The sequence below is a fragment of the Parasteatoda tepidariorum genome, chromosome 6 (genome assembly GCF_043381705.1).
Source record: "Parasteatoda tepidariorum isolate YZ-2023 chromosome 6, CAS_Ptep_4.0, whole genome shotgun sequence".
Classification (NCBI taxonomy): Eukaryota; Metazoa; Arthropoda; class Arachnida; order Araneae; family Theridiidae; genus Parasteatoda; species Parasteatoda tepidariorum.
In genome coordinates, this window is record NC_092209.1 from 52273177 (window position 1) to 52288227 (window position 15051).

Below are 15051 nucleotides of genomic sequence, written 5' to 3' on the forward strand. Positions count from 1 at the left end.
TTGTGAATACTTTTATTGTAATTAAATCTGAATGGAAGAAATAAGAAATTTTTTTGATCATGAGTCTGATTGTGAATCTGTACTTCTTTGAATATACATAAATATGTAACATTCATACTTCATTGCATTCCTGTTAAAATATTTATTGGAAATTAAGCTGTAATTTCTCTAAAAAAATGCTTATAATAAATCAGGTCATCAGCAGAAATCTTTAGGTTCAATAAATTAGTGTGTCTTAAAGGGAATACTCTGTAATTTTTATTAAAATAAGGATAAGCGTAGCTTAACCCCATCCTGGCATTCCGGACTGACGACTCGAAGTGCCCGCTCGTAGCTACACAGAAATGAGAGTGACACAAGGGATGGCTTGACATTGGAGAAAGGCAACACGTCATCGTTTATGGCAAGGGAGACGTGAGACTTGGACTCTAAGACCTGCAAGATAGATGTGTGTGCAGCACGCCACCACAAGGCAAGGCCCCCTGCCCCCAACCAGAAGGTTGTAAAAAAGTTTAATTCTAAAAAACAGCAGAATTGCAAAAATAAAGATAAATGACAAAATTTACCGTTCACAATCTTTAAAGATTTCAAAGTTTTACCTTAACATCTGGAACCCCACAAAACTTATAAATGTTTGTAGTCTATTTGACCATTGTTTAATTATCTAAGGTTAAATTCATTAAAGTTTCATTTCAAGGTTTCTAAGGTTAAATTTATTAAGGCTTCATTTCAAGGTTTCTAAGGTTAAATTCATTATGATTTCATCTGAAGTTAAGGTTTCGTTTCAAGATTTTATGCCTTCTTTTCATTGTGTTACATTCATTTTTGTTTTCAGATAATTAATCACAAAATAATTTTTTTTTAATATCATAATTTTATTTTATAGTTATGCTTTGAAGTAGCAAAAGGTGAAATAAACATTGATTCTGTGGACAGATCAATGCCTGACTGCTCCAATGACATAGCTTCAACTAGAGTAATTCAGTCACTGATTCTTTGGGTTAACAAAAAAAGTACAGGTACATTATTTCTTTCTTTTTTTTAATAATGCAGGTTGATAATAAAATAAGCTATTGTCTTAGAATATTTGTTATTAGAAATGCATTGGATCAAATTAACTCATGCTTCATAGAGTTATTCTAAGTCACGAGAAACTATATTCTAGAATTAAAAATACAAACTTACGCCCCTCAAAGTAAAGAAAACTAAAAGTAATTTTTTCTTTAAAGAAATTGTAAGGAGTTTAAAAATAATTTAATACCAAAGGATCGAAACAAAGCCTATTCTCTCATTTAAAAAAACTTTTACAAAATTTTAAAGCACCTTTCATTTCTTCTACTTTTTATGTTTTTTTTTTGATTATATAAAATGTATCTAGCATCTAATCCCATGGTTTTATACCTTCAAAATGTAATTGCTCATCAAAAATTTCTTACGTTAAGACTTTAAACAGTTGACATTATTTTATAAATGTTTACAAAACGTCAATTTAGCATATTTCTACTAATAAGACTTAAAACACTGGAAGTTATTTCATAATTATATGCATGTCAAATGAATCAATGTGTTAATTTATGTTAATAAAAAATTTTTGATTTGTAGATTTAACACCATTGCAAAAGAGTATTATTCAGTGCATAAAAGATTTGAGCCTTAAATGTATAATCGCTGTCAAAATTTGTTATCGTATATTGGTGCATTATATTGTCTCATTGGTAAGTGGCAACCTATTTTATTTCTATCAGTAACTGATTGACAGTTATGATTTATTTGTTTTTGTTAATAAAATTAATAAGAGACTATAATATTTTTCATTGGTTTTTAGTTATAAAATGATTCAAATTTGAAATATTTGTGCTCTTAGCAAATATTTTTGTAAATTTAAATAAAGTTAGTGATACATGGGTAATTTTTTGATAGATTTTAAAAGAAGATTTCATTAACGTTGCTCAAGAAAAGAATGCATTTTCAATTTTGAAGAAAATCCTTGTTTTGAAGCTGAATGATGAACTCGTGATAGCGAAGAGTTTTATAGTTGTTCGGGACTTGAGTGATAAAGAGGTAGCTGAGTTTTTAAGTGAAGAAATTTGGAACTCTTTAAAGATACTCCGTAGTTATGATTTAGGTATGTATAGCTTTTTTTCTTAAAATTTCTATATTATTAAGCGGTGCAATCTTCTTGATTTTATGAAACGGCAATATTTACTTTGTTCAGAATTTATATTTGAAATTTAAAAGCACAACTCAATGTTACACTAATAAAAATATGAAGATAATTTTAATGTTTAAAAGGAATTTTATCATTATAAGTGGTTTGAAAGGTACTGTTGATGAATTAATTCGAAAGATACAAATAGAGTTACATTCATGGAAAAATCGCATCAGTACAACTTTGAGAGAAAGTGCATTTTTCTTTTTTTTTATTATAGCAACTGTAAAAGGGAAGTTCCAGAACATGATATTCTGCTATATTGATCATTTATGAACTATTCACCGCTTTTCTTTTTTACGCGACAGACATTCTTTCTCTGCTACACCCTTAACACCTATTTACGCTTAGAAGAAGATATTTATTTCTGACTCTATCTTCCTTTTATCTACTTTTTAATCCATCCTCAGAACTTTCTATCATTGAATCTGATTCAGTACCATAAAAATCACTGGCATAAACACGAATTGATTTTAACTTAATCTTTTTCTTTTTCCTAATTTTTAATTTTTTCGATAAAATTTCTTAACTTTTAATACTAAAAATTATGTGAGTTGAATTGAATTCACTAGATTAGATAGCAAATATGAAGCTTAAGTAATTAAATAAAATAGTTTCAAATAGCATTTGTTCAGACATACGTAAATATTTAGGAAAAAAATTGAGAAAAAAAAATATAGATTTGTTCAAGAAAGTGACTTTCATAATGTCCAGATTAATCTAGTTAACAATTCATTAACCATAGCAATCAAACCGAGCTCAATTTTTATTTTAAAGCAAAATAGTATTTTATTTTAAGCAAATTAAATAAAAATTTAATTATGCCTGTTTTAATAATAAGTATTTTTCATGGTCTTTTTGGCATAATTAATTTGTACTCACTTATTACTAAAAATGCACTCTAACAACTTTTTCCAATATTATGCATTTTTGTTTAAAAAAATTTTTTTTACAGTATTTCAATTTCTTTTAAAAAGTAAATGTAATTTTATCTCCTTTGAAACAGTAAAGATCCCTGAAGATGAAAGTGCATTTTCAGAACAGGTAATCTATGATCCATTGAGAGCAAATGAAGGCTTCCAGCTGATTGTAAAACTTTGCCAAAATCCATCCGTACTTGGCTATTCTCTAATGTCAATCTATTCAACTGAATCTGCTGAACTGAATTATAAAAGCAGCGATGCAGGTATGTGTAATTTTATTTATAGGTTTTGAATTTTTACTACTTACATATTAACTTGCGGGAAATGTTATTATTATTCTAAACAATTAATTCAAGGAACAATTCAGAACCTATCAGTCCTATTTTAAAATAAGCATTTTTCATTTGTTTCACAAATTATAAAGCTAAGGAAAATTAAAATGTTTTTAGCACTCACCTTCAAGGCTCGCTAGATGTGAATGAAAAAAAGAAAACAAAACAAATTTAAAAAGGAAACTGCAAAGTTTTCAACAAAACAATAATTAATGACATAAACTTGAAAAACAAAGCTAAAAATACTGTGTTAGCTAACAGACCAATCATAACATGATGCATTTCCAAGCACTATTTAGAGTTGGTGAGGAACTCATGTCAGAGAATTGCAATTAGTATTCGTATGAATGAAGGAAGATTTGAAAGCATTAGGGGGAACACATTAGCATAGTGTAGTAGTCTTTGCTGTGAAGATGTAAAAATCTTTCATAGGTTAGGATAGCTGGAAAGTTTTTGACAAAGGTATTATTTCCCAATAAATTTTAGTTCTTTGTGTCAAAATATTTATTCAGTATATATATATATATATATATCTCATATTCTTTTGTGAAAATGCTTCATGACTTCTCAACATTGGCATTTTAAAAAATACACAAATTATTGAATTTCTAAAAATGAGAGTTTTTCATTCAAAAAAGTAAGCCATGTTTTTGTTAAAAATGTGAAAGCCTAGATAAGCCAATTGTAAGAAAATAAATACATTTACCAAAATTCACATTTGTAAAACTTATTTCAACTTTAAAATTAATCTTATTCATAAATTTATTGCTTTCATCATTAATTTGTTTTCTTTAAACTAAGGTTACTTAGAAACTATTTTCTAAAAAGTTGGAGTTTTAAAATATGTTCATTTTAATATTTTGTGCCTATTTATTTTATATTTTGTTTATTTTTCTAGATTTCACAGTTTTGGTAGATCTTTGTATTTGTGCTCACGAATGCTTTACAGCAGCATGCAATATGGATGGAATATCTCAAATTCTTCATAATGCACAAACTTTAGTAACTTTGCTTGAAGAGGCTGAAAAATTTTCCACAATGGTAGCCAAATCTATTTTGTTTTATAATCACTGAATTTTTTTCTGTTATCAATAAAATTAAGAACTTTTTCTTATTATATGTAAATATCAAGGCCTACTTATATTATAAAACATACTCAATCAACAAGTATTTAATGTCTATACACTTGTTTTTTTTATTACTCTTGTTGAACAGTCCACCCAAGTGTGAGTTTATGACTTTCAACTCCATAGCCTTGTAATTTTGAGCACAACTCAAAAAATTGAAGAGTTGTAGCCTACATGATTCTCTGTCTTACAATGGACTGTTCCAGAGATAATTTATTCTCTGTAAGCATATTTCAATTAATATCATAATGCAAGTAGTGATAAAATGTCAGCTGGGTTTTTTTCTTCCTGGATTCATTTCAACTTATAATATTTTAGTTTAGAAAAGCAATTATTAAACTTTTAATACAAGAATCAGCAAACTAAAATATTTTGATGAAAAGTAAGGGAATTTGCTGCATTAAATTTGTTGATAAAAAAAATTATGTGCTGCTTATTCTCTGCTCTAGTGGTATTCTTTTATTCAAACATAATGCCTTATTTCATTTTACAAAAATGTATTGAACTTGTATTAAGCATAGTAAACAAATGATTTAATTTTTTATTACAAATTTATCATTTACGGTAGATTTTTAGAGTTACTACTCTGCAGAGAGAACAAGGAAAACCTGCAAAATAATTTAAAATTCATCGAATATAAAAGGAAAATGCAGGGAATTTTGAATTTTTCCTTACAATCTGAACATGCTTCATATTTACTAAATTATTTTTATTACATTATTGATTTAAAATTATGTCTCTTTGTTAAGTTGTGAAATAAGAGAAATATATCTTTGTTTCATAGAAAAAATTTATTATGGATTTTTAATTATGTCATTGTGTAAATTTTTGGAATGACAAAAATGTATTTTTGTACTTTTAGGTTCATTTATTGACAGGCTTAGACAGATACAGTGAAATGATGTATGTTTTTGACATTTTGAAATCACATGATAAATTCAGTATTCTTTTCGAAAAGAAAATGGACAATGTAAGTTTTTTTTTATTATTCTAATTATGCATATTCAAAAAGATACAGTTTTCAAAATGAAATCTGCGCAAAATTAATATTAATAAATCAAATTAAATTTAAATAAATTAAGTCTCAGATGCATAGATATTTTAATTTAAGACAATAATTTTCTTGTCGTATGATCGTGAAATTAATTCTATTTTTTAAACAAATGGATGTCTGCAAGTGACGTCATCATGAGTAAATTGTGGCATTTGTTGATTCAGAAGCCAATCAAGTTCGGCACACACGCATGACGTTGCTTACAGGTATCCAAATAAATCTGATTTAAATTACATGGTTAGGCATAATCACTTCACTTCTTCTCAAGTTGCAAATACCCAATTGTTGTTTTGTTATTTTGTATTTTTAGATGCCAAATCTTAGACTAGCATTACTAGATTACTTGAAGAAATATCCACCATCTGAGAATGACAACTATTTTTATACACTTGCCAACAGATTTGGCATGCATCGTGAGAAGGCTGAAATTCTTGAAATGTCAGTGCAGAAACTCTTATCACAATTGTGTAAAAAAAATAGTGGTAAGTTATTATTTTTATATGTAGCTTCAAATATGTATCACTAGATCTTTCAATTCTAATCAATTATAATTATTTGGTTAATTTATACATTTGATATTTTTTTTTTACCAGGAGCACTTTTTAATTAAATCTTCTTAGTTCAGTAGAATGTATATTCTACTGGCAGCAAGTGATATTGGAAACTTTTATTTTATTTTAACATTAAGTTTCTAGAGATTGTAAAAAATCTTTCCCATAAGTATTTATGAATTGTTTTTAAAGAAAAAGAAATTTTAACGTTTCATGATGTTTTGGTTTTAAGAATTGTTTATAATTAATTTAGAATTTTATTCTATAGTTCAACCATGCTATTCTTTAAAAAATTATTTTTATTTTATTTGATAATAAGCAATTTAAGACCAATTACTTATTAGCATCATATGTTGCTTAATAATTTTGTGTAATTTACAAAACTAATGAAATAATTGATGCATAGAAGAAAGTTGATTACATAACTACTTCAGTTTTGGTTTTTCGTATATTTTATAATTTTTAATAACTTTCAGTTCAATTGGTAAAATAAATTAAGTTTCTGTAAACAATATTTATTGCATTTGAATATGTAATTTCAATAAATTACTTGATTGTAAAAAAACTTGTGTGCTTTTTCATATTTTTAGCTCTTGATAGTGATATGAAAGATGAATTAGAAAATGCTCTTCAAATTCTGTCTGACGCAGCAAAGAGTTATTGCATGGTAATATTGAAAGGAAATTTATTATATTTCTTTCTTGTAGGCGATATTGTTTTTCAAATTTTTATGTTTCTGAAAATTTAACTTCTTATAAAAAGCGTATGTCAATCCAGGTTTATTTTACTAGGGTCCTGCATTTATAATTTTGTGGAAATTTTAAAGAATGATAAGGAAAATTTTTAAGAAATTTTGCCAAAATTAATTTCACCAAATGTGGTTCTTATTTCTACAAAATATGTATTTTTACAAGAACCACATATGTCTAAGACTATATGAATATTGAAATACAGAGAAATTAAAGCAAACTAACTTATCAATTATTGGAATCAATTGTTGGAAATATTACTTCAATTTTTTCTTTAAATTTTCTGATCAGTTTTTATTTATATTTCAATTTTTACAAAAATACAAATTTCTATGAACATAAAAATTGATTTTTGACTTGTAAGAATGGCAACAAAATGGAATATTAATGAAACTTAATTTAAAAAAATGAGTTTTGAGCTAAAATTATTTTCAAAGTTTAGTATTTTATGAAAAGTCCATTTTAGAAATTTGTGAAGTGTCATTTTTTAATCTTGGAGTTTTGTGAAGAATCTTTTTTAAAGTTTGGAACTTTGGAAAGGTATTTTGTGAACAGATACAACAGAAAAAATACCATTAAATTATGTCATTTTTTATGTTTATTTATTACACTTTGTTAATTGTTTTTTTCATGCTTTTAATTTTTTTCAGATTAAAAATACTTCAAAATAAATAGTTGACAAAGGCTGTTATACATTTTTTGATAATTGTTTAACAAATTTTGTTGTTCTATGAGATTAACTAATTTTTTCCATTGTTTCTTGTAATTCATACAATTTTTTTTTTTAATTATATATTTTGCAATTATCTTAAGTTCTTACTGATATTTATTATATATCATCTTTCTTTCATTTTTATGCATTATACAGGGTGGCCACCCACCTGGAAAACCTTGAAAACCTGGAATTATCAGGGAATTTTTTTTATACTGGAAAAAACCTGGAAAAATCAGGGAAATATGGATAAAAACCTGGAAATTTTAAAGAAAAGCTGGAAATTTTTTCTTATATATTTTTTTAATTTCACTAATTTAAATTATTTGCTAATTTTCTTAATTTAAATTGTTTCATCCATTATACCCACATTTTTTAGACGGAAATGTATCTCCAAACAGTTAAAATATCATCAACTTACTTTGCTTTCATCAAAATTTGCTCCATTATAACCCTGTTAAACTAGAATACAACATAAAATTCTCCCATGCAAATGTAGAAACCTTTGATCTCTATGCAGACTGTGCAATTTAGGAAAGGCAAAGATTATGGTGGATGTGGAAGACGGGGTTAGGATTCGGTTTTTAAATTCTGTCCGTGTTCACACAATGATTCAAGTTTGTTCGCAATTGAGAGTGGTAATTTTTTTCTATTTTGACAAAATGAGTCAAAATGTTTTTGTATTTTTAACTTTATTAAATTCTCTAAAAATTAGTTGGTTATAATTTAATAATAATAGATTTTATATTGCACTCTTTTTCTGAAAGCTTTTGAACTCCCATTCAAAGAAATCTGTAAATTATTTTTTCTCAGCAAACCAACCAATCACGCATTTTCCCCCATCACTAACAGCAATGTTTGTCGACAAATTGTTACAATTCTTGCATTAATGCTAATTTTTTCTATTTCATTTTAACCTTTTATAGTATATTTTTATTTTGAAAAAAGTTTTTTTTAGAACTAACTATATATTAATATCAAATTTTACGGTTTTGTTGGTAAATATTAGTTTTTTGATTCAAAATTCGAATTGTATAGTTATCACAATATCGAAAGTTCGTAAATGTTGCTTGCATTCCAGAGATGATATTTCAAAACTATTCCTCTTTTTACCTAAAAAAGCTGACAATGACTAAGGAATATATAGGAAACATATTAAATGATGTATATACATAAAATATAATTTTTTTTATTCATATGTGTTTAGTCAGGAGAAGGAAAACGAAACTTAGTGTTTTAGTTCTGCACTGTACAAGATTCCAGTTGTTCAAACAAAAACAATTAACTATGCTAAACTAAAAAACTGTGTGTTTAGATTGGAATTCTTTAAATGTTTTAATTTCAAATAAGAAAAAAAATCAAAAAAGTATAAATTTTAAGGAATTTTATCTATTTTTTTTCTTCTATAGAGTATAGAACTAAAAATTAGACAATTTTACATTTCTGACATTTATTTTTTTATACTGAATCTCTTAAAATAAAAATGCTATTTCAAAATACCATTATTTAAAAATTTGACTTGAGATATTGGTTTAAGGAAAATATGATCAGTGAATTTTATAAAAAGCACTGGTAAGATGAAATACAGTATAATGCAGTATACAGTACAGCTTTATATTGAATTGTAATTACAGTGATTCACAAAAGTGTTGATACACTTATGACTTTCAATGAAATAAGACTATCCATTAATTAAAATGAATGTTTCAGAATGTATATTTAATGATAAAAAATGTGTTCTAATCTTAACAAAACTGAAATATTTTAAATGACAATATGAAATATTTTAAAAACAAAGGAAAAGTTTATTTTTAAGGAATCAATCATCAAAAAGTGACAAAAACTTTATCCCACAAAAGTCATCATACACTTTTAAAGAAAAAACTCAGTCTATTAGTAAATCTAATTTTTCGTTAAATTAACATTTAGTGGAGTTTCCTTTAGCATCTACAATAGCTTTTAAAGGTTGAAAATACGTGTAACTAGTTTTTTTTTTGTCAGGTGAAATTCGTGCAGAATATTTTTTTAAAATTTTTACAGAAACTTTTACAACACTCAATTGCAAATTTATGAATTTTTCCACAAAATTTATAATTTTAATCTCTGATATGAAGTCCTTCTTTTAAGCATTTTATCACATATTGCACAGTTCAATTGAATACAGTAAACTAATTTAACATATTCATTACTGATTTACCTCTTATGAAGACAAATAATCAAATTTGGTCTATTTTATTACGACCACAAGTCATTTTTAAATGATAAAATAAAATATTACGGAGTTAGCAAGCAAAAATTAAAATATAATTTTGCTATTATAGGTTTGATACTAAATTGCTAATAAAGAAATAAAAAATTAAATGAAAAATAATTAAATAAAAAAAGCAATTGACGATAATTTTAATTCTGAGATCCAAAACATTTAAATGTACGATGACTTTCGTGGGGTAACATTTTTGTTACTATTTGATTAAAAAATTAACTTTTGCTTTGTTTTTAAAATATTCCGTGCAGTTTTGCTAAGAATAGATTATACATCTTATTATCAAATACCCATTGTGAAATATTCATTTTAATTATTGAATTTTTATTTCCTATTTCAATATAAGTTATAAGTGAGTGAGCACTTTTGGGAGCCACTGTAATTATTAAAAATTATTGATATATAATCACCTGAAACGGTTTTCTTTTCCTTAATGAAAATATATTAAACAATACTTATCCAAGGTTTTATTGGTTATTCTGATTTTGTGATTTTGTAGGTACACTTTGAGCAAATACTACTTAAAGTAACACATTAAATTCAATAAAAACAATTAAAATTATTCAATAAAAACAATATATTCTGCAAGCTAAACAAATTATTTTCTCCACGTCTTAATTTTTTAAAAATTAATGTTGTACCAGAACATTAAAAAATAATAAAAATATATCTTGTAAAAAATAATTTTTTTTTTCAAGATATGTTTAAAAAAATGACATTTTGAATAAGATATTTTTTAATGCAGACACTTTTCTTGTACACATCCTACACTTTATAAGAAAAAAGGAAAAAAACACAAACCTGGAAATTTTAAGATTTTTACCTGGAAAACCTGGAAAAATCAGGGAAATTTGAAATCTGTTTTGAGTGACCACCCTGTTATATTATGTTTTCAAAATGTATGAAAAATTTTTTGAGAATACTTTGTCTGTTGTTTTTCATACATCCAGCACAAAATAATTATAAAAAGTTTTGTGTAGTTGAGTCTTTAAGTGAATTGAGTCATTTTGAATGATTAATTTCAGTTATCTTATAAAAAAAAACACATGATGACCACATCTGCATTAACTGAGCCTGTTTAACCATGTATCATTGTAGCTTATAGTACTTGCCATCATTTTCTAATTCTTTAGTCCTTTTTTAAAGTTATAGAAAAACAATCTTTGTTGTTTTTACTGAAATATATCCAAAATCCATGTATCTAACAAGTAATTTTGTGAATGTATTATTATGTATATTTTATATAACATAAATATCATCTACAATAATTAATAGACATTACGGTTGTATTTTAGAAGGGGATTAAAATTAATATTTTCAGTTTTGGTACTAGATATAATTAATTCAATCATGAAATCTTTCTTTTTCTTTCTTTTTTACATCAAAATAAATTATAGTTAATTTTGTTAATTTTTTATTGCAGGCTGATTGCTTGCACCAAGCTCAAAATTGTACCAGGTTAGCCCAATTGGTTGCCCTCCAAATTTATTTTGTTCCAGATGGGGTTTGGATTATAGGTCTTGATGAAACTTCTGTGGCAAGATTTATAACTGATCATAATAAGTTTTCTCAGGTAATGTTATGAAATCTTATGCCATTAATTAAGCTTTTGATTATTGATTATATCATCCAGAGTATTTTTATATTATTGTAGTTATGTGTACATTTTAAAATCTCTAAGCCCTTACTGGTTTATTAACATTAATTAATTTAAAATTGATTTGCATATGTAAAGAATTCATAAATGTAGTATATTTGAAAGAAAGTTATTTTTAAATTCATGCCTGAACTATTTTAGACATATATTAGAAAATGAAAAAAGATTTTTTGCTTTATAGTTGAAATGGTAGAAAAGTCTTTATTACATTTTAACTACAAAGCAAAATAAAAAAAAATTTAAATTATATTTTCAGCTTTAGTTTTTGAAGAAATAAATCGTTTTATATTTAATCTTCAATTATGTATTTTGAATAATTCTTTTACTTTTATTAAATTCTTAATGCATGTTTGTTATACACGATCTGATTTATTGGTATTGTTTTAAATTTTGTCATAATTTGAGCTATATATTGATTATTAATTGTATTATCCAGATTATTTTAATATTATTTTAAATAATATACACTTTAAAATCTTTAAGTGCTTATTAGTTTATTAACATTAATCAATTTAAAATTGTTATGCGTACATAAGAATTTCATTAATCTGGTATTTCTTAAAGAAAATTATTGTTTTTTAAATTCATGTCTGTACTGTTTTAGTCATATACCAGGAAACAAAAAAAACAAAAAAAAAGAAAACATTCTGCTTCATAGTTAAGGTGGTAGAAAGATCTACATTCCATTTCAACTATGAAGCAAAATAAATTTTTATTTTCGATTATATTTTAAACTTCAATTTTCAGGAAAATAAACCTTTTTATATTTAATCTTAAATTATGTATTTTAAATATTTCCTTAATTTGTTTTAGTTCTCAATGTATGTTTGTAATACAAGATAAGATTTCTAGTTTATGCTGATAATTCATGTGTTTGTTTTTTCAGGCGTTCATAGTGGCTGAAGAATATGGTAATCATCATTTATGGAGTCAGGCACTCTTGCATAATGTGGTGATCCGTGGAGACAGAGATTATTTGCTTGAATTTCAAGCTCATTTCGGTCTACCAACATCTTTAATATCAGATGTTGTTAAAAGGTTAGACTTTGATCTTTTATATTTAATGAAACTGCCTAACAATTTTTTATTTTATGTTCTGCACTAATGCAATTTTATCATAAATAAATATTCTAGTTGAGTACTTGGAAATTAAAGTTTTGTTTTAAGCAAAATTCCATATTTAAGAATTTTATTATTTTTATAATTTTTTTTCTTGGAAATTATGCAACTAATAAAAATATCTTCCATAATAAACTTGATCTAAATAACTAGAAACAACAAAAATATTTTAATATCAGAAACTGCTTAATATACAGTTTTATCCAAAAATAATAAAAGGAGTTTTGTTGCCGAAAAATTAATCGATAAATTTGTTTCAGGTGACAGGGATATTGAATTTGAACCTTTTGGAAACAAGTTTTGTCACTAAATAAGAGCCTGATTTATAATTAAAGCTTTGCTTTAAGACTTGCATTATGAAGCCTCTAATTCTTATCCACTTATTGTACTAGCTGTAAACAAAAGTTCAAAGACCCTTTAATTTTCAGAAGAAGAAAATTTTATCTGAGAATTTTAAGTTAATTTAATACAAAAAAAAATCATGCTAATTTTGATAAACATTAAAATTGCCCTTATTTTGGATTGGGATTATTTTTTTTTTTAGTATTGTTTTTTTTTTTTTTTTTTTTTTTTTTTTTTTTTTTTTTTTTTTTTTTAGTTTGTATGCTTTTGCAATTAAAATTACATTTTCTTCTCAGTCTCATATATTTGGTTATAAAATTTCGTTATTTAAAAAGGCGGGTTTAGTTCCAAACGTATTGTGTTTTTGCATCATCCTCTAGGTGAATATTTATAATTTTTTATTGCAGATATAAGAAATTGCCTTCTAAAAATGAGAGTACAACACGGAATATGAAATTACTACTTTCTATGTGTTCTAATATAAAAGTGAAATACAGTTTAGCTCATGAAATGGGATTCTCAGATGTGTTATCTGAACTGTTAATGGGCGAAGCTTCTTCATACCTTCAAGATTTAATTGCAAATAACAGTATAAAATGATATAAATTGTAAGACATAGGACTGTATATTGTAAATTTCTATTATAAATGTCTCATCTGATAGATCTAAATATATTTTTAAATAATGTGTGCTATTGATAGTTTCTGATATCTGTGATATATTTGTACCTGTATGTTATGATTATATACAGTTTGTCTTAATAAACTAATTATAATCTTGTAATTTGTTGTTTACAAATGTATGTAACTTGTTGTATACGAATTTGTTTTTATAAACAGGAAAAAAATTATTTCTTTGTTTCAAACAAATTTAAACGTCTTTTCCTTTACTATTAATGTGTGATCAAACTTTTATATTCACAATTTTTCCTTTGCTGTATCCATTTTCTTAAACACACATTTTGAGCTCTGTCCAGATTAAAAATCTCACTGATGATATATTCATGCATTTCTTTTATAGAGGTTGAAACAGTCACTCCAAGTTATAGTACTGTGCCATTATTAAATTCTCTACTCATATAGTGTGCCATTTGTTAATCTCTACTATATTTAAATTAAAAGAATAAAATGAGACTTTTAGAAAAATTATCGGATTTTTTTTAAAAAATATGGTGAGAATTTTTTTTTAATTTTATTTTTAACTTGCTAATACATACAAAATAAATTTGACCATGTTAAGTGAAAGCACAATTGCATTGAGCTTCAAAACTTTTTTTCCTTTTTTTGGAAAGATTTATCTTCTAAAAATATAAAGTGATAGTATGCTAGAATTTTTCTAAGCATAATAAAAGAGTTATCAATACAAGGCCAGGTATTTGAAAAAAGTCAGATTATAACTTATTTTTATTGATTCTGGTGAAGATTTTGATTTTGAATTGTTGAAAAATTGGTCACAAATAGGATTCATTAATTAAGATTTTTCACTTTTTATGCTAAATATATAGCATTTTCTCTTTTATACTTTAAGTTCACAAATGATTATTACTGATATTCCTTTAGGGAAAACTTTATATGATGGTAAAACTCCAAGCTGTGAAATATTTTATTGCACAGTAGACTCGCCAGTTTTTTCTAGTATTTTGTTTGTGAACTATAACCCCAATATTAGAGCTTTAATTATAAAAATAAATGCATAAATCAATGAGTTAAATCATTCAATAGCTACCATATAACTTCCCAAAAAGGAAAAAGTCATAAGTTTTTTTTTAAATATTTTTCGTTTTTTTTAATTTAATTCTTGCACAATCCTTCAACTTAAAAAGTCACTTTAGTAGCTTATTAAATATTTCCACTACAACAAATCAGTTGTTACGAGTAATTAGCTATTGCTGTTATAAATGTTTCCTGTAATTAAATATGAGAATTCTAGCTTAAGCAATACCATTACAAACTAAAAGTCAGTCTGTGAAAGGGAAAAAAATTATTTGAATATTTACTTTTGTCAACTGCAGTG

General features: G+C 25.4%; 1 protein-coding gene across 1 annotated transcript in view; it reads left to right on the forward strand.

Moving 5' to 3' along the window:
• LOC107447355 (spatacsin) overlaps positions 1–13821 on the forward strand; it is a 58142-nt gene extending 44321 nt beyond the window's left edge. Inside the window, exons 32-42 of the mRNA XM_071182368.1 lie at positions 887–1019; positions 1603–1715; positions 1921–2125; positions 3216–3395; positions 4363–4505; positions 5454–5561; positions 5956–6127; positions 6787–6863; positions 11344–11493; positions 12464–12615; positions 13446–13821. Coding sequence (XP_071038469.1) covers positions 887–1019; positions 1603–1715; positions 1921–2125; positions 3216–3395; positions 4363–4505; positions 5454–5561; positions 5956–6127; positions 6787–6863; positions 11344–11493; positions 12464–12615; positions 13446–13638 — 1626 coding nt within the window. The 3' untranslated portion in view covers positions 13639–13821. The remainder of the gene's footprint in view (positions 1–886; positions 1020–1602; positions 1716–1920; positions 2126–3215; positions 3396–4362; positions 4506–5453; positions 5562–5955; positions 6128–6786; positions 6864–11343; positions 11494–12463; positions 12616–13445) is intronic.
• Positions 13822–15051: the final 1230 nt, after the last annotated feature.